At 36.9% G+C, this 22,819-nt stretch overlaps 1 protein-coding gene across 3 annotated transcripts in view; it reads left to right on the top strand.

Annotated features, from left to right (window-relative positions):
- cdh12.L (cadherin 12, type 2 (N-cadherin 2) L homeolog) overlaps positions 1 to 22,819 on the top strand; it is a 579,800-nt gene that overhangs the window by 345,473 nt on the left and 211,508 nt on the right. For all 3 annotated transcript variants that reach the window (XM_041566243.1, XM_041566242.1, XM_018266856.2), the window contains one exon: positions 21,153 to 21,573. In XM_041566243.1, the coding sequence (XP_041422177.1) occupies positions 21,238 to 21,573 (336 nt within the window). In that variant the 5' untranslated portion in view covers positions 21,153 to 21,237. The remainder of the gene's footprint in view (positions 1 to 21,152; positions 21,574 to 22,819) is intronic.

Below are 22,819 nucleotides of genomic sequence, written 5' to 3'. Positions count from 1 at the left end.
TCTCAATAAATTGACAACCTTAAGATTTGAATACTCCGAAAACCTAAAAAAAAATTGAGTTTTTAGGATAATTCTTAGAAAAAGAAAAATACAAAAACCGCTAAAAGTCAGAATTGATTTAGAAAAGCCCAAAAACCTCTGCGCTGCTCCCATTGACAAAGGCAAAGTTTTGTATTAGTGGTTTCTGTAGTTTTTACACTTCATAAATCTCAAATTTTTAGAGCTTTTTAGAATAATGAGATATTATCGCACAATCACAGAAATGTGGTACTCTATAAATAACTATTTATAGAGTACCACATTTCTGTGATTGTGCGATAATATCAGATTCAGAGTTGAAAATTAGCTTGTTGTTTAACAATGTCATTTTATTTTTTTTTATTTTTTTTGTTTTGTATTAGTGGTTTCTGTAGTTTTTACACTTCATAAATCTCAAATTTTTAGAGCTTTTTAGAATAATGAGAAGACTATTAATTTTTAGAGATTCATGGAAATTATCAAAATCTGAAAAAAACCCACACTGTGAAACCCTACAACAGCCTTACAGATGGCTACAATCAACCCAAACCAAGGACCCCTGCACTGCAAGGCAGCATCACTGACAATTGGACCACCACAATGAATCAGTTAGGCTTGTTGTGAAGTGTCCTATTTGCAGACTGATGATATTAATGTGAATTGACAAAACTGCATGAAACAGTTGGTACATGGATAGCCAGTTTCTAGAAGGGATGCACTGAAAATGGCTTGGTTTTCGGCCAGGACTTTTTCAGCATGATTTGGATTTGCCCAAATTCATGTGCCTGACTGAACCAAATTCAAATACTTAAAATCACCTGACTTTTCATCATATAAACAAGGAAGTAAATAATGTTTGACCGTGTGTAAAATTTCCATTTGCATTTATTTAAATTAGGGTTTGGATTTGGTTTTTTATTTGGCCAAATCTTTCACTAAGAATTTGAGTTTCTGTCAAATCCTAAAATAGCGGATTTGGTGCATCACAAGTCTCTAGTACTCTTAAACATTATAGAATTAAGAAAGTGTAACAAAAACTCTAAGCAATCGAATGTTTATCCCTTTCTTTGAACCTGAAGCTGTGCAGCTGTTAATGTTTGTTGTTTTTATTAGCATAAGATTTTTAACTGAACTTGTGCATTTTGTAGAATAACAGGTTATTGCATGAATAAAATGCACAAACTACTATCTTTCTCTAATTTTACAGACTAAATGCCCCATTTCACACAGTAAATGACCAAATCTGTTCTATAAAAGTGGAATTAACAAAATACAGGAATCCAATTTTGCTTGTAATTCACATTAAACATACAGCAATCCTATAATGAAACAAATAAAATGACATTGTTAAACAACAAGCTAATTTTCAACTCTGAATCTGATATTATCGCACAATCACAGAAATGTGGTACTCTATAAATAGTCCATACTAGAACAGCAAGGCTAAAAGTTAAAACTGTTTATCCAAATACTACCAATATTGTGCTATTTAACTACTATATTATGCTTATTGATCCTTATGTCAGTCAGTACTGTAATTTTCAAGGTTATATGTAAATTAAAAAATGTAATACATTCTAGGTATTTTGATGAGACCAGGATCTATTTACGTGCATACAAAATGAACAATCATAATGATTTATTTTTCATGCTTTTTAATTACATTTTATATTTATAAAATAATACTTAATACCCACCCTCCAAGTATGAATATATGCAAATCCCATCTAATGGGTGAAGGTTGTTTTAGCAGCAAAGAGTAGAACTTCATATTAATGCCCTTGGGTTTTGGAATGTTCTGTAGTACAAATATATTATATTTATATATATTATAAATAGTAGTGTGCAACTGAGCACAAGTTGTACCCATCATGTTAAGGGGTGGCATATGGGTTGTCCATGGGCATCTACATGCAATGATGTAACTACAGAGGAAATAGACTGTATGGTCACGGGGGGGGGGTAGCCTGGACAGGATGATGACAGATGATCCAGAGGAAGGCAAAAAAAAAAACATATGAAGCCTCTCGAATTTGCCTCAGAGGGGGAAAAAATCAGACTAGTTCCTGGATCAACTTGTACTATGGGCTATCTTCCATAACCCTGTATTCCTTCACTTGCTAAAAAGCCATCCAACCTCTTCTTAAAGCTATCTAATGTATCAGCCAGGACAACTGATTCAGGGAGAGAATTCCACATCTTCACAGCTCTCACTGTAAAAAAACCCTTCCGAATATTTAGGCGGAAAATCTTTTCTTCTAATTGGAATGGGTGACCTCGTATCAGCTGGAAAGACCTATTGGTAGATAAAGCATTAGAGAGATTATTTATACATAGTTATCATATCACCCCTTAAGCACCTCTTCTCCAGCGTGAACATCCCCAATTTAGCCATTCTTTCATCTTTTCCATACCTTTTACCAGCTTAGTTGCCCTTCTCTGTACCCTCTCTAATACAATAATGTCGCTTTCAGAAAATTTGTTCAGTCACCTTCATCTGTGTATCGTGCTCACTCTTCAGTCAGGCCACACCAGAAGACCCACAGACAATTTCAGCAAACATAGGTATGGATGGACCACATAAGATGCAGTCTCTGCCGCAAATAATTATTTATTGAATCACAACATGTTTCAGATCACAAGGATCCTTTATCAAGTGAAGGTACAAAAATACAAACACACCTTATAAAACCAATCCCACCTCTAATACAATAATGTCCTGTTTGAGTGATGGAGACCAAAACTGTTTGGCCTATTCTAGATGGGGCCTTACCAGTGCTCTATAAAGTGGAAGAATGACCACATCCTCCTGTGAATCTATGCCCCTTTTAATACAGCTCAATACCTTATTTGCCTTTGATGCTGCTGACTGGCATTGCTTGCTACAGCCAAGTTTATCATCTATAATGACTCCAAGATCCTTTTCCATAATGGATTTGCCTAGTGCAGTCCCATTAAGGATATAAGTGGCTTGGCTATTTTTACATCCCAGGTGCATGACTTTACATTTATCAACATTGAATCTCATTTGCCACTTAGCTGCCCAGATTGCCAGTTTGTCAAGATCCTGTTTCAAGGATGATACATCCTGGATGTAATTTATTGGGCTGGATAGTTTTGTGTCATCTGCAATCACTGATACATTACTTACAATACCCTCCCCTAAGTCATTAATAAACAAGTTAAATAAAAGTGGACCCAATACTGAGCCCTGAGGGACCCCACTAAGAACCTTACCCCAAGCAGAGAATGTACCATTGACAACCACCTCTGTACCCAATCCTGTAGCCAGTTTCCTATCCATGTGCAAACGACTTCATTAAGACCAACAGACCTTAGTTTAGAAAGCAGTCATTTGTGGGGCACGATATCAAATGCTTTGGCAAAATCCAAATAGATCACATCTACTGCCCTCCCACTGTCCAGCATCTTACTTACGTCATCCTAAAAAGAAAACAAATTTGTCTGACATAACCTATCCCTCATAAAGCCATGCTGATTGCTGCCCATAAAACCATTCACTAGAACAGTGGTCCCCAACCAGTAGCTCGTGAGCAACATGTTGCTCTCCAGCCCCTTGGATGTTGCTCCCAGTGGCCTCAAAGCAGGTACTAATTTTTGAGTTCCTAGCTTGGAGGCAAGTTTTGGTTGTATAAAAACCAGATGTACTGCCAAACAAACCCTCAATGTAGGGTGACAATCCACATAGGGACTACTAAATGGCCAATCACACCACTTATTTGGCACCCCAAGAACATTTTTCATGCTAGTGTTGCTCCCCAACTCCTTTTACTTCTGAATGTTGCTCACGGGTTCAAAAGGTTGGGGATCCCTGCACTAGAACAACATTTTGAATGTGATCCATTAACAAGCCTTCAAATAATTTGCCCATCACCAATGTCAAACTTACTGGCTTCCACTACATCATTAAAATCCCCACTGCTCTTCTTTAAATGTTCATACTTGCACCCATGCAAGCATTCACTGTGGATTGGAGGTTGCAGGCAGGAGCTATGTGTACCAGTAGTGATGGGCGAATTTGCGCCATTTCGCTTCGCCAAAAAATTCTCGAATTTTGCGCGAAATTCGCGAAATGGCAAAAAATTCGCGAAACGGCGAAAAATTCGCGAAAAGGCGCCAGCGTCTCGTTTTTGACGCCTGCGTCCGCTGGCGGCGAATCGCGTAAATTCGCTGCGAATTCGCGCCTGGCGAATAAATTCGCCCATCACTATGCACCAGGCCCCTCTGAAGACTTTTTACACCCGTGTCCACATGTACATTCTAACTATTACTTACCGTATATACTCGAGTATAAGCCGATCCGAGTATAAGCCGAGGTACCTAATTTTACCTACGAAAACTGGGAAAACTTATTGACTCTAGTATAAGCCTAGACACAACTACAGCCCTGTCTCCCAGCAGCGCACCTTCCGCCAAAGAGACTCCCCCAGCGATCGACCGGACTTCTTTGCAAAGTTGATGGTGACAGAGAATTGTGCAGAGAGTGCTGTGTGTCATAAAACCATCACTGATCTTTTGTATAACCAACAGATGGCGCTGTGTGATATAGCCATCACTGTTAATCCTTTATTCAACCAACAGATGGCGCTGTGTGATATTGCAGTTACTGTTATTCTTTGATATAACCAACAGATGGCGCTGTGTGATATTGCAGTCACTGTTATTCTTTGATACAACCAACAGATGGTGCTGTGTGATATTGCAGTTACTGTTATTCTTTGATATAACCAACAGATGGCGCTGTGTGATATTGCAGTCACTGTTATTCTTTGATACAACTAACAGATGGCGCTGTGTGATATTGCAGTCACTGTTATTCTTTGATACAACCAACAGATGGCGCTGTGTGATATTGCAGTCACTGTTATTCTTTGATATAACCAACAGATGGCGCTGTGTGATATTGCAGTCACTGTTATTCTTTGATACAACCAACAGATGGCGCTGTGTGATATTGCAGTTACTGTTATTCTTTGATATAACCAACAGAGGGCGCACTGTTATTCTTTCATAAAACCAACAGAGGGCATTGTGGGATATTGCAGTCTCTCCCCAAGTGAACTGTTGGTATAGGAATGATTAAAAGTGACTGCAATCTCGGCTACTGCCCGCTGACCCGAGTATAAGCCGAGGTAGACTTTTTCAGCACATTTTGGATGCTGAAAAACTCGGCTTATACTCGAGTATATACGGTAGTTTTTAGAGCACCTGGGATTCATGTACTTACCACCTTTTTTAAAGCAGACATAAAATCAAATCTCATTCTAGATTAGGGTTGCCACCCGTCTGGTTTTTGTCAAAGTCAAGAGAGAGGTTGGCCCTGGCTATTTTAAGAGCAACTCTGTCCCCTGATCGGAAAGTGGCATCTCTCTCTCTTAGCCGTGCACAAACCTTTGCTGTAAACCAGGGTTTTTTTAGTTGGCTCTCGTGGTGACAGTTTTGGAGACGGTAACATCCTCTATGCATTTGTTGATGTAGCAGGTCACAGAGTCTGTGTACTCCTCCAAGTTGATGGAGCCGTTGTGGGTAGCATCCTCCCTGAACATGTTCCAATCTGTGCAGTTGAAACAGTCCTGAATTGCTTCCACAGCTCCACTCGGCCAGACTGTGATGGTTTTTCTGGCTGGTTTTGTGCGTTTGAGCAGCGATGTGTATGTGGGTGATAACATCACTGTCCGGTGGTTGTAGGAACCTATGTGGGCGCGCGCAAAGGCTTTGTAGGCATAGCGCACGTTCGTGTAGACTTTGTCCAAACAGTTCTCTCCCCTTGTAGCAAAGTTCACATGTTGAAAGAATTTGGGAAGAACTGACTTCAGGTTCGCGTGGTTGAAATCGCCAGCAACAACGATAAATCCGTCCGGGTGTGTTGTTTGAAGCTTGTTGGTACAGCTCTCCTAGCGTCCGGTTAACATTTGAGCTAGGCGGCAAGTACACAGCTACCACTAATACTGCAGTAAATTCCCTCAGCAGATAGAAAGGCCGACATTTAACAATTAAAAACTCCATAAAAACTCTCGGCCAGCAGCATCTCACAGTCCCGGTCTTTGTTCTGAGCTCCGGTGCTGTTAGCAAACCCAGACTCTCTATCAGCAGATTTGGCGTAGAAGTTGTGCATCTCTTCCCGATTTCGAGCAGAGTGTGTCTGTCATATGTAGTACGCATGGCGACTAAAAGTAACACAAAAACAAACGTACGGGGGGGAAAAAATGAATAAAATTAATTAAAAATATAAATAAAATTAAACTGTTTTTCTACTGTATTTGCTGGAGCACAGTTAGCCGCTGCCAGTTGTGACGCCGCCCCACTAGGCCCACAGTCTCCCCCGACCCGGACAGCCTGGTTTTCAGAAGACCTGCCCAGGTCTAAACTACCTGCCCGGTTTTTAGAAATTAGGGAATCTGAACAGGATTCCCCTAGACGGAAGCAGTGACCGGCCAATTGCAGATCACCATATCATCACCTTGCCCTGTAACATCATTGCCCTGCCCATCAACATCATCACCATGCCCTGCAACAGTTATGCCCCGTGACTTCAGCTCCCACCCCCCCATCCAGAAAGGGGGACGGGAAAATGTGCCAACCCTATTCTAGATATTCTCTTAAATTTGCATCGGATGTGCTAATCTAAAGGCAAGATGGTCATTGTTACTTATTTGAAAATAATAGAAGATACTTTTTCATATTAGAAGAAATGGCAATTGAAACAGTGTACCAGACTAACTTAATTTCTTTTTATGAGAATGTAAGCAGGGACCTCAAATAGGGATGGCAGTGGATGTGATTTACTCAGACTTTGCTAAAGCATTTGAAACAGTGCCACACATTACTGTTAAATTAAGGAATGTCGTCCTGGAACGTAGTATTTGTACCTGGATAGAGAATTGGCTGAAAGATAGACTACAAAGAGTTGTGGTATATGGAACATTTTCTAATTGGACCAGTGTTGTTAGTGGAGTACCACAGGGCTCTGTACTAGGTACCTTGCTTTTCAACTTGTTTATTAATGACTTGGAGGTGGGCATTGAAAGTTTCTATTTTTTCAGATGATACTAAATTGTACAGAACTATAGGTTCCATGCAGGATGCTGCCACTTTGCAGAGTGATTTGTCTAAGTTGGGGAACTGGGCAGCAAACTGGAAAATGAGGTTCAATGTTGATAACGCAAGGTTATGCACTTTGGCAAAAATAATATAAATGCAAGTTATACACTAAATGACAGTGTGCTAGGGGTTTTTGTAGATAGCATGTTGTCTAATTCCGGGCAGTGTCAAGCTGTGGCTACTAAAGCAAATAAAGTTCTGTCTTGCATAAAAAAGGGCATTAACTCAAGGGATGAAAACATAATTATGCCTCTTTATAGGTCCCTGGGTAAGGCTTCATCTGGAGTATGCAGTTCAGTTTTGGACTCCAGTCCTTAAGAGGGATATAAATGAGCTGGAGAGAGTGCAGAGACGTGCAACTAAACTGGTTAGAGGGAAGGAAGACTTAAATTATGAGGGTAGACTGTCAAGGTTGGGGTTGTTTTCTCTGAAAAAAAGGTGCTTGCAAGGGGACATGATTACACTTTACAAGTACATTAGAGAACATTACAGACAAATAGCAGGGGAACTTTTTTTTTTTTTTTTTCATAAAGATGATCACCGTAACAGAAGCCAGCCTTCATTTGAAGTAACATAGGTGTTTCTTCACAGTGAGGACTGAGGTTGTGGAATGCACTTCCGGGTGATGTTGTGATCAGTGATGCCCAAATTTCTCGCTGAAAATTCGCAAATTTCTCCAGTTTCGATTCACCAAAAAAACAGCGGAAAATCTACGAAACGCGAATTTTGACGTTGACGACAATTCCACTGCCGCCGTCAATTCAGAAGCGCATTAAAGTCAATGGGCACCTTTAATTGTCACAGGTGTAGGAATTGTCACCAGTGTCAAAAATACATGAAAATAAATGTGGAAATTCACTGTGAATTCACACCTGGCGAATAAATCACTAGTTGTAATGGCTGATTCTGTTAATGCCTTTAAGAGTGGCTTGGATGATTCCTTGGACAGACATAATATCAAAGGCTACTGTGATACTAAACTCTATAGTTAGTATAGATATGGGTATATATAATGTATGTGCAAAAAGTATGGAGGGGTGTGTGTATGGATGCTGGGTTTTCATTTGGAGGGGTTGAACTTCATGGACTTCAACCTTTAACTATGTAACGAACTATGTAGCTATGTAATAGTCACAACATTTATTTGATATTTTATTGCATCTGAACTAAAATCTGTCACAGTGGTATTGCATGCTATATACTCAGAAATATAAAGATTTTTTTTAACGATCAAAAATTATTTGTATCTTGAGCATGCATTTTCATGTTTTCTATTAATAGGCAATTGTCCATAATCTGCTTTAGCAGCATCACTTTCCCATAGCTTCTACTGAGCTCTCAAGTAGTAAAGTACATACAGAACTCTTGGCCTTGCCAGTACAGCAGATAAAATTGTGTTTTTGCTGGAACTCTATCTACTGAAACAAATGGAGCTTCCTGTAAGGAAAAGTGATTTTCACATTTTGCAATGAGCATAAACATGTGTGCAGTCAATACAGCAATACTAAATCTGCTTCCATTGTTTAATCATATAAAACTATAGAACACTCAAAATGTCTTGAAATATATTTAACTATACAAGCGTCATATACAATATTTCTTGAAATATATTTAATAAACAAAATAAACTACATTTAGAAACCAGTACTATACATAAACAATGTGCAGTAATAGCATTTTTACATATAATACCACAAACATTTTCAATTTCTGCAAAGTATCCTTTGAAGATGTTCTTAAAGGTGAACTAAACTTTAAAAATTAATATGGCTACAAATGACAGATTTTTTATACTTAAATTTTTTATGCAACCTAACGGTTCAGCATCTCTGTAGCAGTAATGATCCAGGCCTTCAAAGTTGTCACAGGAGTTTCCCATCTTAGATTTTGTTAGTGTCTGCAATACACATATTCATTGTGCTTTGAGCAGCTGTTGAGAAGCTCAATTTTGAGCTGATGTTGTTGTGTGTTGGTTTTTGAGTTGCTATTATTGATGGGTGAATCTGTGCTGAACTTCGCGAAATGGTGAAAAATTTGTGAAATGCAATGAAGTCAATGGGCAGCTGAACAATATTGATGCTTGAAAATTTTTCATGCATGCAACGATTTTTTTTTAATGCGGTGGGTTTTTCACTGTAGAATCGTCACTGCAATTTGGCTAATTAATTTGCTTGTGGCAAAACGCGAAGCTTTGCAGCGAATTGGTGTCTGGCAAATTTATTTGCCCATCATTAGTTGCTATGTATCAATAATTATTTACTAATCAGCCTTAGTCTTATATTGTGACATTTATAATATATACTGTATCTAAGTGGGGAGCTACAGGGGCACCTTTGGAGGCACAGATCTTTTCTGCTAAAGGGCTATTGTTGCCTTGGGCTGGTAATAGAAGCTCAAACATAATGTACAATAGTTCTACCCTACTTTTTCAGTTAAGCTTTAGTTCTCCTTTAAAACCCCCACTGCATAAAAAGCATTCAGAAAGCTGCATGTAAAATGATAGATGTTGTGGTGTTGATGATATTGAAAATATTCCTTCAGGATTAAACAGAATAATGTTGTACAGAATTTTACCTTTGGTAGGGGGCATGCAAAAGATCTTTTGCATGTTTGCTCTGCATTTGGGGTAGCTTAAAGGTGGCAATGAATAGCCATAAGCTGATCCTGGTTCAGTCACATGGTCACAAGACTGACAGGGATAAAAATACAAACTAAATAAAGTAAATGGCCAGCTAATTGGTTTCTGAAGGTTTCTGGTTATTTTCAAGGGTAGGGGATATTTTGTAGCTGGGTGTTGGATCATAGTTAAATAAGGTTGAAAAGTCAATCAAGTTCAACAAACTGTCTGGAATTAGACAACTTTTTATCTACAAAAACCTTAGATCTTTCTCAGTTAAGGAACTACACTGTTATTTTGGCGCCTATTTATTAAACCTCAAATTGTTCTGGTTTTTAAGGGTAAAACTCGATTTTTTTAGAGGAAAAAAACTAGAGGTTTTTAAGATTTATTATACCCCAAAGTTGCTAAATATCCAAATCTGAAAATACTCCATCTCAAACCTGTCAAGGTGATGTAGAAGTCAATGGCAGATGTCCCTGAAGATGTTTTTTCACATTGCGGTCCACAATGATGTTTGTACGATAATTTAGAAAATTCAATAAAGTCAAGTTTTCGGAGAATAAATCAGTCGTTTCGAATTGGTGCTCAATTTTTTCGATCTGACTTTTTCAAGAAGAATTATTGATAAATTATTTAAATTCGTAAATGGGAGATAAACTTGCATTTTAGTAAATAACCCCCATAAAGTGGACCTGTCACCTACACATAAAAAACTGCTTTGCTTTCCAAATTAATATGGAACCCCAAAAAATGTTTTCATTGAAACATCCATACCTGTAATAAAGGTGTTTAAATATCTTAACTGTCAATCAAATATTACCTGCCCCGCCTCTATGCCCATGGCATAGAGGAGGGGCAGTCAATTACTTTCACTTTCCATTCAGCACTTCCTAGACGTCACTGCTCTCCTCACATTCTCCCTTCCCTCCTCAGGCTCTATAATTGTGTACGACACTGCACATAGTTACATACGTAGTTACATAGTTACATAGTTAAATTGGGTTGAAAAAAGACAAAGTCCATCAAGTTCAACCCCTCCAAATGAAAACCCAGCATCCATACAAATACCCCTCCCTACTTTTAATTAAATTCTATATACCCATACCTGTACTAACTATAGAGCTTAGTATCACAATAGCCTTTGATATTATGTCTGTCCAAAAAATCATCCAAGCCATTCTTGAAGGCATTAACTGAATCAGCCATCACAACATCACGCGGCAGTGCATTCCACAACCTCACTGTCCTGACTGTGAAGAACCCCCTACGTTGCTTCAAATGAAAGTTCTTTTCTTCTAGTCTAAAGAGGTGGCCTCTGGTACGGTGATCCACTTTATGGGTAAAAAAGGTCCCATGCTATTTGTCTATAATGTCCTCTAATGTACTTGTAAAGTGTAATCATGTCCCCTCGCAAGCGCCTTTTTTCCAGAGAAAACAAACTCAACCTTGACAGTCTACCCTCATAATTTAAGTCTTCCATCCCTCTAACCAATTTAGTTGCACATCTCTGCAAGCTCTCCAGCTCATTTATATCCCTCTTAAGGACTGGAGTCCAAAACTGCACTGCATACTCCAGATGAGGCCTCACCAAGGACCTATAAAGAGGCATAATTATGTTTTCATCTCTTGAGTTAATGCCCTTTTTTATGCAAGCCAGAACTTTATTTGCTTTAGTAACCACAGAATGCCACTGCCCAGAATTAGACAGCGTGTTATCTACAAAGACCCCTAGATCCTTCTCATTTAAGGAAACTGCCAACACACTGCCATGTAGTGTATAACTTGCATTTATATTATTTTTGCTAAAGTGCATAACCTTGCATTTATCAACATTGAACCTCATTTTCCAGTTTGCTGCCCAGTTTTCCAATTTAGACAAATCACTCTGCAAAGTGGCAGCATCCTGCATGGAACCTATAGTTCTGCACAATTAAGTATCATCTGCAAAAATAGAAACAGTACTTTCAATTCCCACCTCCAGGTCATTAATAAACAAGTTGAAACAGAGCTCTGCGGTACTCCACTAACAACACTGATCCAATTAGAAAATGTTCCATTTACCACCACTCTTTGTAGTCTATCTTTTAGCCAGTTCTCTATCCAGGTACAAATACTAAGTTCCAGGCCAACATTCCTTAATTTAACCAGTAACCTTTTGTGTGGCACTGTATCAAATGCTTTAGCAAAGTCTAAGTAAATCACATCCCCTGCCATCCCAGAATCGAGGTCTCTACTTACCTTCTCATAAAAAGAAATTAAGTTAGTCTGGCAAGATCTATTACGCATAAAACCATGCTGGCACAAACTCATAGTATTATGATTTGCTATGAAGTCCAGTATCTTATCCTTTATTAACCCTTCGAAAAGCTTTCCTACCACTGACGTCAGACTAACTGGCCTATAGTTTTGAGACTGAGAACGGGATCCTTTTTTGAATAGAGGCACCACGTTAGCAATTTGTCAGTCTCTCGGCACTATGCCAGATCTCAATGAATCCTGAAAAATTAGGTAAAGAGGTTTAGCAATCACAGAGCTAAGCTCGCTAATTACCCTTGGATGAATACCATCTGGCCCCGGACCTTTGTTAATCTTAACATGTTCTAGTCTCTTTTGAATTTCATCATGTGTGAACCATGCTTCATTGGTTGTATTACTAGAATTGGTACTGTTAAGAAGGAAACCTTCACTTACTGGTTCCTCATTTGTGTAGACAGATGAAAAATATGAGTTCAGAATCTGCGCTTTTATTTTGTTTTCATCAACCAGCTGACCCCCCTCTGATAGTAAGGGTCCCACCCCTTCCTGCTTCATTTTTTTACTATTAACATATTTAAAAAATAATTTTTTTTACTGCTTGCTGCAATATCCTTTTCTATATCAATTTTAGCTTGCCTTATAGCTTCTTTGCATGATTTATTGGCCTCCTTGTACCTTATAAATGTTTCGGCTGTACCAGCTAACTTAAAAGCACGTCTTTTCTTACCCACCTCAACACCAACGCTTCTATTAAACCAAAAAGGTTTTGCTTTGCAACAACGTTCCTTGCTTACAAGTGGAATATACTGACAAGTATATTTATTAAGCAGCATTTCCCATTTTTGTTCTGTGTTTAACCCTGTGAAAAGCATTTCCCACTTAATATGTTGCAGAGATGCCCTTATACTGTCAAAGTGTTTTAGTTACTCCTTTATAGAATTGCTTCTGCAACAGAATCTCAAAGGAGAGCATGTTATGATCACTATTCCCTAAATGCTCACCCACACAAATGTTAGAGATGAGTTCAGTATTATTAGTTATTACAAGGTCCAAAAGAGAGTTATTCCTAGTAGGTTCTTGAACGAGCTGGAATAAAAAGCTCAGCATATTTACAAACCTACTAGCTTTTTCTGTCTTAGCATCCCCATTACCCCAGTCAATGTCTGGATAATTGAAGTCTCCCATAGCAACAACTTGACCCAGCTGTGAAGCCGCTTGTATCTGCAAGAGTAGCTGGGCTTCATACTTGACACTTATACGAGGTGGTTTATAGCATACACCAATGATAATTCTTTTTGTTACATTTTGCCCAGTCAAAATCTCTACCCAGAGTTATTCTACACCCTCACCAGTGCCAGCTATTGTTGTTTCTTTAGCGCATGGCTTTAATTCAGGCTTTACATACAAACACACTCCTCCACCCTTTTTAATCCCTCTGTCCCTCCTAAAAAGGGTGTAACCATTTAAATTCACAATCCAGTCACATGTTTCATTCCACCAGGTCTCAGTGATACCAATTATATCATAATTTTTAGAGCATGCAATTAATTCTAGGTCTCCCATTTTACCTGACAAACTCCGTGCATTTGCCAGCATACAGCGGAGGTTACTACTTTACTTTTTGCACATGGACATTAGGTCCCTCATTCTGGTTCATACACAAGATTTTGGGGTGATACAGAATTTTCCTTAATAACTGTGTCCACAAAATGGCAGCTGCCTGCTTGCTGTGATTGTATAATTCCAAAACAGAAGGAAACAAAATGTAAATAATAAATACAGTGTAAGTAAAGTTTATTTTGCTCAACTAACATGATAGAAAATAATTTGAAATAATTTCTTAGGGTGACAGGTCCCCTTTAAGGGGGAATGTAATATGTTTTGTAGCACAAAAAAACTTTGCAAAGACACTTGAGAGCATTAGCAACTATGTTTGCTCTATTTTTGACTGATTAAGACCTCACCGACTTCTTCGCAAAGTTTGCGACTAAACTGCTTTTGTGAATGTTTGTAGTGTACAGTATGTAATAAAATTACGCTACCGCAAACCGTTTTTTTGCAAGAATATATTTAACGAAACTCCAGAGCAGGTGTTAAAGGTTTGAAATGTGCAATTAAGATCTGCAATGCAATAAAAGCCTAACATTGTGAGAAATTTTTATTCTCAACGTTTTACTCTTTGTGAGTTTTATTATATTTCCCCCTTAGTGTATAACTTCTCTCTGCTGTATAGTTCTGCACAATTTAGTATCATCAGCAAAAATAGAAACAATACTTCAATGCCCACCTCCAGGTCAATAATAGATAAGTTGAAAAGCAAAGAACCAAGCACAGAGTTCTGCAGTACTCCACTAACATCACTGGTCCAATAAAAAAAATGGTAATCTATCTTTTAGCCAATTTTCTATTCAAGTACAAATACTATGTTCCAGGCCAACATTCCTTTATTTAGTCAGTAACCTTCTGCGTGGTACTGTATCAAATGCTTTAGCAATGTTCAAGTAGATCAAATCCCCTGCCATCCCAGAGTCAAGGTCCATTCTCACCTTCTCTGAAAAAGAAATTCGATTAATCTGGCAAGATCTATTAGGCATTGTTTTATTTGAAATGAAGTTCAGTATCTTATTCCTTAATACACCTTTGAAAAGCTTTCCTACCACTGATGTCAAATTACTGTAAGTGGCCTGTAGTTTTGAGGAGAACAGGATCCCTTTTTGAATAGTGGCACCACATTAGCAATTCACTTGTCTCTGGCACCATGCCAGACCTCAATGAATTCTAAAAATATAAATAAAGAGGTTTGGCAATCAAAGAACTAGGTTCTTGGCTCTTCCAGTTCAATTAGTGCATTTGCACTTTCTGCACTAGTTTTATAAAATGCAAACCATTATATATGGATACTGTCATCATATTATTAATCTGTGATATTTTGTGTCATATTAGAGTTTCACATTTCATATATTCATATATGTATGGATCTGTTATCTGGAAACCCGTTATCCAGAAAGCTTCTTATTAAGGGGTGGCCATCTCCTATAAACTCCATTCCATCCAAAAATTAAAAGTTTTAAAAAGTATTCCCTTTTTTCTAATAAAACTAGTACCTTGTACATCATGCCAACTAAGATATACTTAATTATTTTAGTGACAAAACTTGTGTTTAACTCATGTTTAACCCTTTCGCTGCCAGCTGATTTGGCTGATTTGGTACTTAATTGCCAGACCATTTTTGAACATTTTGTACTTTTTCACTTTAAGAGCCTTTCCTGGGGCGTCTTTTAGTTTACCCAGGGAAACAATATATTGTTTTTTTCAGGACAACCTGAGCTTTCAAAATAGAATGTTGGTGTAATTCCACTTATGTAAAAAATATAGGCTTCTAAGTGTCTAATAAAATTAAAAAAATCATGTTTCACATTATACAATCACATATATAAGAAACATCATTTATTTTATGTACAAGAACACAACTGATTTGGAAAGTTCTATAGGGCAAATTTACTAAAAAGCAAAGTGGCTAACGCTGGTGAAAATTACGTTAACAAAGGAGAGACTCTGTCGCAACTCCACACTCTGGCGAAAGAGCAGTACTACGCAAATTCATTAAGTTTTTGATTTTACTGAACGTTACCTCTTAAAACCGTATATTTTTGGAAAGTACATATTTCTGAAAATTGCCTAAAAATATTGCAATTGGCCGCGTTTATCTCACCCACTTTCTTGCATACAATTGTAAAACACCCTAAATATTGACGCCAATGGTCTACTGAACAGTTTGATGGCCAATATGCATAGATATACCAAAGCAGCTGGCATGTGCAGACCCCAAATAAAAATAGTGCATATGAATTTTCTTGACTGCCGATTTGCCCCGACTGTGTCCCAAGACCCTCATAACAGTACAAAGACCCAGCAAAACCACATATTTTTGTAAAGTACACATTCTGATGAATCTAAAATTGCTAAACATGAGTTTCTACTCCAAATGATTAAAGTGCAAACTATGCTAAGAAAAAAACGTAAGGAGAAGCAATGCAAGCATAAAACCACAATAAAATCTCAAAAATATAATACAATTAGGCAAATAAATGAAATAACAAAATAGCTGATCCAACAGCATGGTTAGCGGTCAGAATGCTTGATCCAATAGTCATGCTGGCAAATCAAAAGTTTTTAGAGGAATAACAAGAGGGATACTGATAAAATAATAGACATAAAAAACCTTTAAGTGTGTGTGTGTTTGTGTATGCATGTGTGTACAGCTTTAAAAAGTGTATAAATGTATGTGTATGTGGCTCTTATTAGAGTCTTATTAGAGTTTCACATTTCATATATTTATATATACTGTGCCTATATTTATATAGGGATACTGTTATCATATTATTACCCTGTGATATTTTCTAAGTTTCATATTTCATATATTAATATATTTCACAAGTTTCATTTATTCAGCTAAGCTTCCTTATGTCTTCCACTCTCATTGATAAACTAGACTGACTAGTCTTTTATATAAACCTTGTGAACTCACAATGCTTGCATTACAACTGCCTGGGTGCAGGTCAACAAATATTATTATATACAATTAGCAAAAGAGACCGCAGGACTTTTATGAGTGGAAAAAAATAAACTGAAATAAAACCACTTTATTTTTTTCCACTCATAAAAGTCCTTGGAGTGCAGTCTCCTTTGCATATATATATATATATATATATATATATATATATATATATATATATATATATATATATATATATATATATATATATATAATGAACAGAAGATCAGCACAGTCTGTAATATTCAGGTGAAAACAAGTGTTGATTTATTCACACATCTTATCCGACGTTTCGGTCCCACATGGGGACCTTTCTCAAGGTCTAAACATCGGATAAGATGTGTGAATAAATCAACACTTGTTTTCACCTGAATATTATAGAGTGTGCTGATCTTCTGTTCATTATTACTACAATCTATTACTATTATTACTATCACGGTCCAATGAGTATCCGCACTCCAAGGCACACTATTGTAGCTTATCCAGCTGGGGTGCACGGTTAAGATATATATATCGAAATTTTCAAAAGAACCAGCACTCCCATATATAAAAAAATATTTGCTTTTAAATGCAACAGAAATAAAAACAAATATTTTTTTTATATATGGGAGTGCTGGTTCTTTTGAAAATGTATGTGTATATATATATATATATATATATATATATATATATATATATATATATATATATATATATATATATACATATGGTAAATTATTCTGCTTTGTCTTTTGGGGGCAAGGCCTCAATTACTGATTCTATATCTAGAATACCTTGCCATAGGGCAAGTTCCAGATTTTGTTATTTTCCAAGTGAAAAATGCCACAAACTGGGAGACAGAGCTACAGAAGGTGTATTGGTTGGATACAGTGAGCAAAGTAAAGCTTATAGAGTTCTAAATCCTAAACCTGCAAAGTGACAGTAAGCCACAGCGTATATTTTGATGAGTCTTCCTTATCAAAAACCATGATACCTGAATCCTCTGAAGAAACAACAACAGTGGCTGTGACAGGAGGGGTAGAACCACTTGCCAAAAGAGGTGACTGTATGAAGCACATGATGGAAAATTCACAAAGTACACCTCAACAACCAAATGTCACAGAGGAAACTGAACTGCGAAAGTCAACCCACATCACAAAAGGGATACCAGCTCCCAGATACTCTTAAAAAGCTTACACACAATAAATATTTGAACCAAACTCCTGGGAAGAGATCAATCAGCTACCAAAAAGTGAAGCCAAAAAATGGCAAGTTTCAGCACAAGAGGAAATTGATTCCTTGAACAAAAATGAAACATGGACTTTGACTCAGTTACCTCAGGGTCACAAAGCAATAGGTTGTAAGTGGATATTTAAAGTGAAATACAATGCAAATGGAGATGTTGAGCTTTACAGGGCTAGATTAGTCACCAAAGGGTACTCACAAAAATTTGGTCAGGACTATGATGACACCTTTGCTACAGTAGTGAAACATACAACTGTGAGAACACTCTTTTGTATGGCAGCCAGCAAAGGTATGCAAGTAAGACACCTAGATCTGAAAACTGCATTTCTTTATGGTGAAATTGATTAAGACCTATACATGGAACAACCACCTGGTTTTGTGAATCCAGAAACCATAGATTTGGTATGCAAGCTTCAGAAGGCCCTATATGGACTTAAAAAAACTGCCAGAGCCTGGAATGAAAAAAATAAAACAAGTTCTTTTACATGGAAGATTTTCCAGAAGCAAGGCAGATCCATGTCTTTACAGTACGAAAGAACCCAACAGATGGATATATGTATTGATCTATGTGGATGATGTGCTAGTCTGTTATGAGCAAGAAGGGAACAGTGATGATATTGTTCAAAGACTAAAGGCAAACTATGAAATGAAGGATTTTTGGAATACAAATTGAGAAAGATGAGGATTTAAGTTTCCTACTTAAAATAAAGGTGAGAATGGTGAGCGATTGTTGACAGACAACCACCAATATCGAAAGTTTATTGGCAATTGTTGTTCATAGCGACAGTGACAAGACCATACATTGCAGCAGTAGTAGGAATACTTTGCAGAAAAGTTTCAGCTCCATCACATTGTGATTAGAATGTGGTAAAGTGTATCATAAAATACCTGAAGGGGATTATCAATGAGAAGTTGAAATTACCAGCAGTACACATAGCAAAGTTAACTGGTTATGTTGATGCAAACTGGGCAGGTGATGTAAAAGATCGCAAGTCAACTACAAGATTTTTAGTAGCCTTATCATCAACAGAAGCTGAATATATTGCCTTAACACAAGCTTGTCAAGAAGTTATCTGGTTACATCAATTCTTGATGGACTTGGGTATGGACATACACAAACCAACCCTACTCTTGGAAGACAACCAAGGATGCATTAAGTTGTCACAAACAGAAAAGGTGAACCAGCGTTCTAAACACATTGATGTGAAATATCACTTTTTGAGGGACTCTCAAGATCAGGGCATCATTGAATTGCAGTACTGTCCAACAGAGACTATGGTGGCAGACACATTAACCAAACCATTACCCAAGGATCATTTTGAGAAACTGATTGAAAGAATGAAACTTGTGGAATAATCTCCATACTGTTGAGAAGGGGTGTTGGAAAACAACAGACAGAGATTGTTCAAGTGATGTTACTTAATGCAGGAAGGGTCTATTGTTGCTTAGCAATGTGATGTCATGTTTGACCTGCAACCCTGTGTGATTCTCTTCTTCCTCTTCCTGTTTATGCTCTCTGTGAAAAGTTCCTGTTGCAGACATGTTCTGCTAAAATGTTATGCTGAGTTCTATAAAGTTACTGTTCACACAGAAGATGGTGTGTATGTCCTCACTTACAGAGAAGCTGCACATGCAGTTCAGACCAGCTCTCTGCTAACAAATATACCTGTCTTTTTATATATGCATCTTTCTTCCTTGTTAATAACATGAATATAAGGTATCATTTTATGGCCTGGGAGGTTAAAATACAAGGAGTGACTAGCCTACTCATTGGCTATTAACATGTCATTCAAGTCTCAGCCTTTGGTCAGTGCTTTTCACTTTAATGGGGTGGAAATATGTTTCTTTTTTCAGAATTTGGTTTAATGCTAGGCTGCACCATGCCTAGCTTTACTTCAAACAGATATGAACATATCCAGAAGCAGTGCTTGCATACGCTAATTTGAAATAATAATATCATAATTCAAATAAAATAAGACTTATCATAGAAATCAGAAAGATCAAGGTACAGTAACCGTAGTCATCAAACCACAAAGAGCAACTGCAAACTTTGTCCGTTTAATTTGTTGAATATTAATCAACCAACAATTCTGCACGCACAGGACATTTGTTTTCACTGGATTATATGTCCAGCAATTAATGATGCATGTGTGGAAAAATGACATTAGCTTAATCTCAGTTTATAAAATGCTGTTTCAAGTTGAATGTGGCTGACAAAGTATTATTTTGGAATGAACATTAATACCATATTATTCAGACTTTTATTGGGTTCATTTATTGTAATTGGGATCTTATTATGGAGTTGTCATGATTTGGCTCATAAAATCTTTATGGTTATGTTTTGAACATTGCACAGACTTAATTGTCATATATTTTATTTCACATACAATGAAGCACAATTATTTCTAGAAAGTATTTTGCATTTTACATTTAACCTGCTGTTCAGATGTGTGTGGTTTAATTTGCCTTTTGTTATAAACAGCTTGTTCTCCCCTTTCTGTATAAACAAATAACACATATATTTGAAAATATATTATTGCATTTCCCCACTTAAGTTTTAAAATATAAATTTTTGTATTTCATGAAGAACATAGCTTTAGTGTACTTTTTAATAGTTTAACTTACATCTTGAGTTTTAGACTTTTCAAATAAAAAAAACCAGCTTGCAGGCTACAGCTAAGCACTTGTATAGCTGCTCAAGGGTTTTAGTGATTCAGATATCTGCTTTACTACAGTAAAACGTTGTCCCCCTGATGGTTTATTTTATCATTTCAACTGCTGCAGATGAATACATGTTTACCAGTTTGGATTAATGGATCTGAACAAGCACTGCCCTTAAATTACTTTCTTACACCATATAATAATGAATAATATTTCTATAATAAACAGCACTATGTTTGCCCAGGTGCAGTAACGCATAACAACCAATAAAGATACTTTCTTTTAACCAGGTGACTAAATGATATCTGCTGTTCGGTTGGTATAGGTTACTGCACCTGGGAAAACTTGGTGCTTTTTATTACATAACCCCAATAATATTTCTGAAATATGCTCTGTGTTGAATCATATAATATATCAAGATTTATGAACATGTTATTTTGTTTTAATCAAATATATACATTTTAGTGTTAGGTTTTGGAAACAATTTTCAACTGGCAAATAAGTTAATAGAATCAAAGAAATGTATAAGAAATGCACAAAATGTAGGAAATACTTGTAAATTTGATGTAACTGGTAGTTGATGCACTTATCATTTTTATTACTACAACATAACCTTAATATTTGTCAAAAGTGTTTATAAAATTAAAAAAATCATATTTATTTGTAGTTCTTACAGTATAAATTTGCTGATTACAGGCACCCAGGAATGGATATAAATGTGACGGCAAAGTTGTCAGCTGGAGAAGTAATATATCATTGTACATTACCACAGTAAAAGTCCATGTTGCATGGTGAAGGTAAAAAAGTTCAAAGCTGGATCCTAGAACTTTGCTACACGTATTGGAATTGTAACTACCCAGCTGTAGGGAAGTCTTTTCCAATGCTAACAAGGAACTCCTTATCGCTGCTTCTCTGGTTCTTTTTTGATGGAGGTCTTTTAACACCATTGCAGTCACAAGAGCCACCACAGATTTCATCACTGAAGCAGAGAGAAAATGCTATTATTACAATGCCAGGACGAAGATCAGCTGCTCAGCGAGTTAAACGGGGCTGGGTATGGAATCAGTTTTTCGTGCTTGAAGAATATATGGGTTCTGAACCACAGTATGTGGGAAAGGTATTGCATTTCTTATTTATATGCTGCAAAACACATTCATTTTGAAATTCAAATTTTGACTGATATGCTATATAATTAGTTAATTATTTTTTCCTAATTCGAAAGCTTTGCTTTAATGGCTTTTCACAAATTACTTAAACTGTGAAATCTGTAAACGATTGTTTCTACTTTGTTTCACTGTATTTCAATTAATAATTCACAAACATCTCAGAACTTCAAAGGGTTAATGTTTTTAACCATTATGAACTTGATTTTTAAAAAGAAGTTTAATGGTTGTGGGGGTACATGGCTCCCACCAAAAAAAACTAGGTGCAGTCTCTTTCTCCACCACCAATTTAAGATGATCAATAGCTATCCACTCTAATTTTTTTAAGCACAGAAGGCACTATACCTGCTTAAGATAAACTTAACAACTTAACAATTATACCAGTGAAACATAAATGAGATACTGCCTGTGGCCTCCCCAATACGGCAGAACAGTCTCCTCACTTGCCATCCAATAATCACCAATTGCAAGTTTGTGCTCCTGTACGGGAGCCTACCTCTGCATAATTGTTGGACCAATACCTGTATAACAGAAGTTTGTGGTCTTCTGTTATACACTGAAAGGCACATATTATATTACAAAACTGATCCCCACGACCAGCTGGTAGAAAGGCACATATTATATTACAAACTGATCCCCACGACCAGCTGGTAGAACTGTGAATGGAAGAGTAGAAGATAGTTTTCCTTACATACGCAAAAGATATACTTGACATACAATACTTTCAATTGTTTCCAGCTCTTCTGAGGTTAGCAAGGGAGTGGCCAAAGAAACTCCAGTTGTCCACTAACCTCTTTCTAATACTGCTTGAGAAGTATTCTCCCCATTACATACCTTCATGTAATGGGGAGAACACAAATATTTATATAGTTCTTGAATTATCTGTGCAACACTAGGGAATAGTCCAAATTCTATTTGAATTTGAAAAAAATTCGAAAATTTGAAAATCGAAATTTATCATGTACTGTCTCTTTAAAAATTCGATGTGACCTTTCTCCATCTAAAACCTGCTGAATTGCTGTTTTAGCCTATGGGGGACCTCTTAGAACCTATTTGGAGTCAATTGGTGGACTCTGAAAAATCTAAGGGTTTTTTTGGGAAAAACTTTGAATCGAATTCGATAGAATGTGCTATTAATTTGGTTTGAACGATTCAAATTAGCCTGAATATGGACTATTCGACCCAAAAAAAAAACAGACT

The sequence above is a fragment of the Xenopus laevis genome, chromosome 6L, assembly GCF_017654675.1.
Source record: "Xenopus laevis strain J_2021 chromosome 6L, Xenopus_laevis_v10.1, whole genome shotgun sequence".
Lineage (NCBI taxonomy): Eukaryota > Metazoa > Chordata > Amphibia > Anura > Pipidae > Xenopus > Xenopus laevis.
This window is presented reverse-complemented; position numbering and strand designations above follow the sequence as displayed.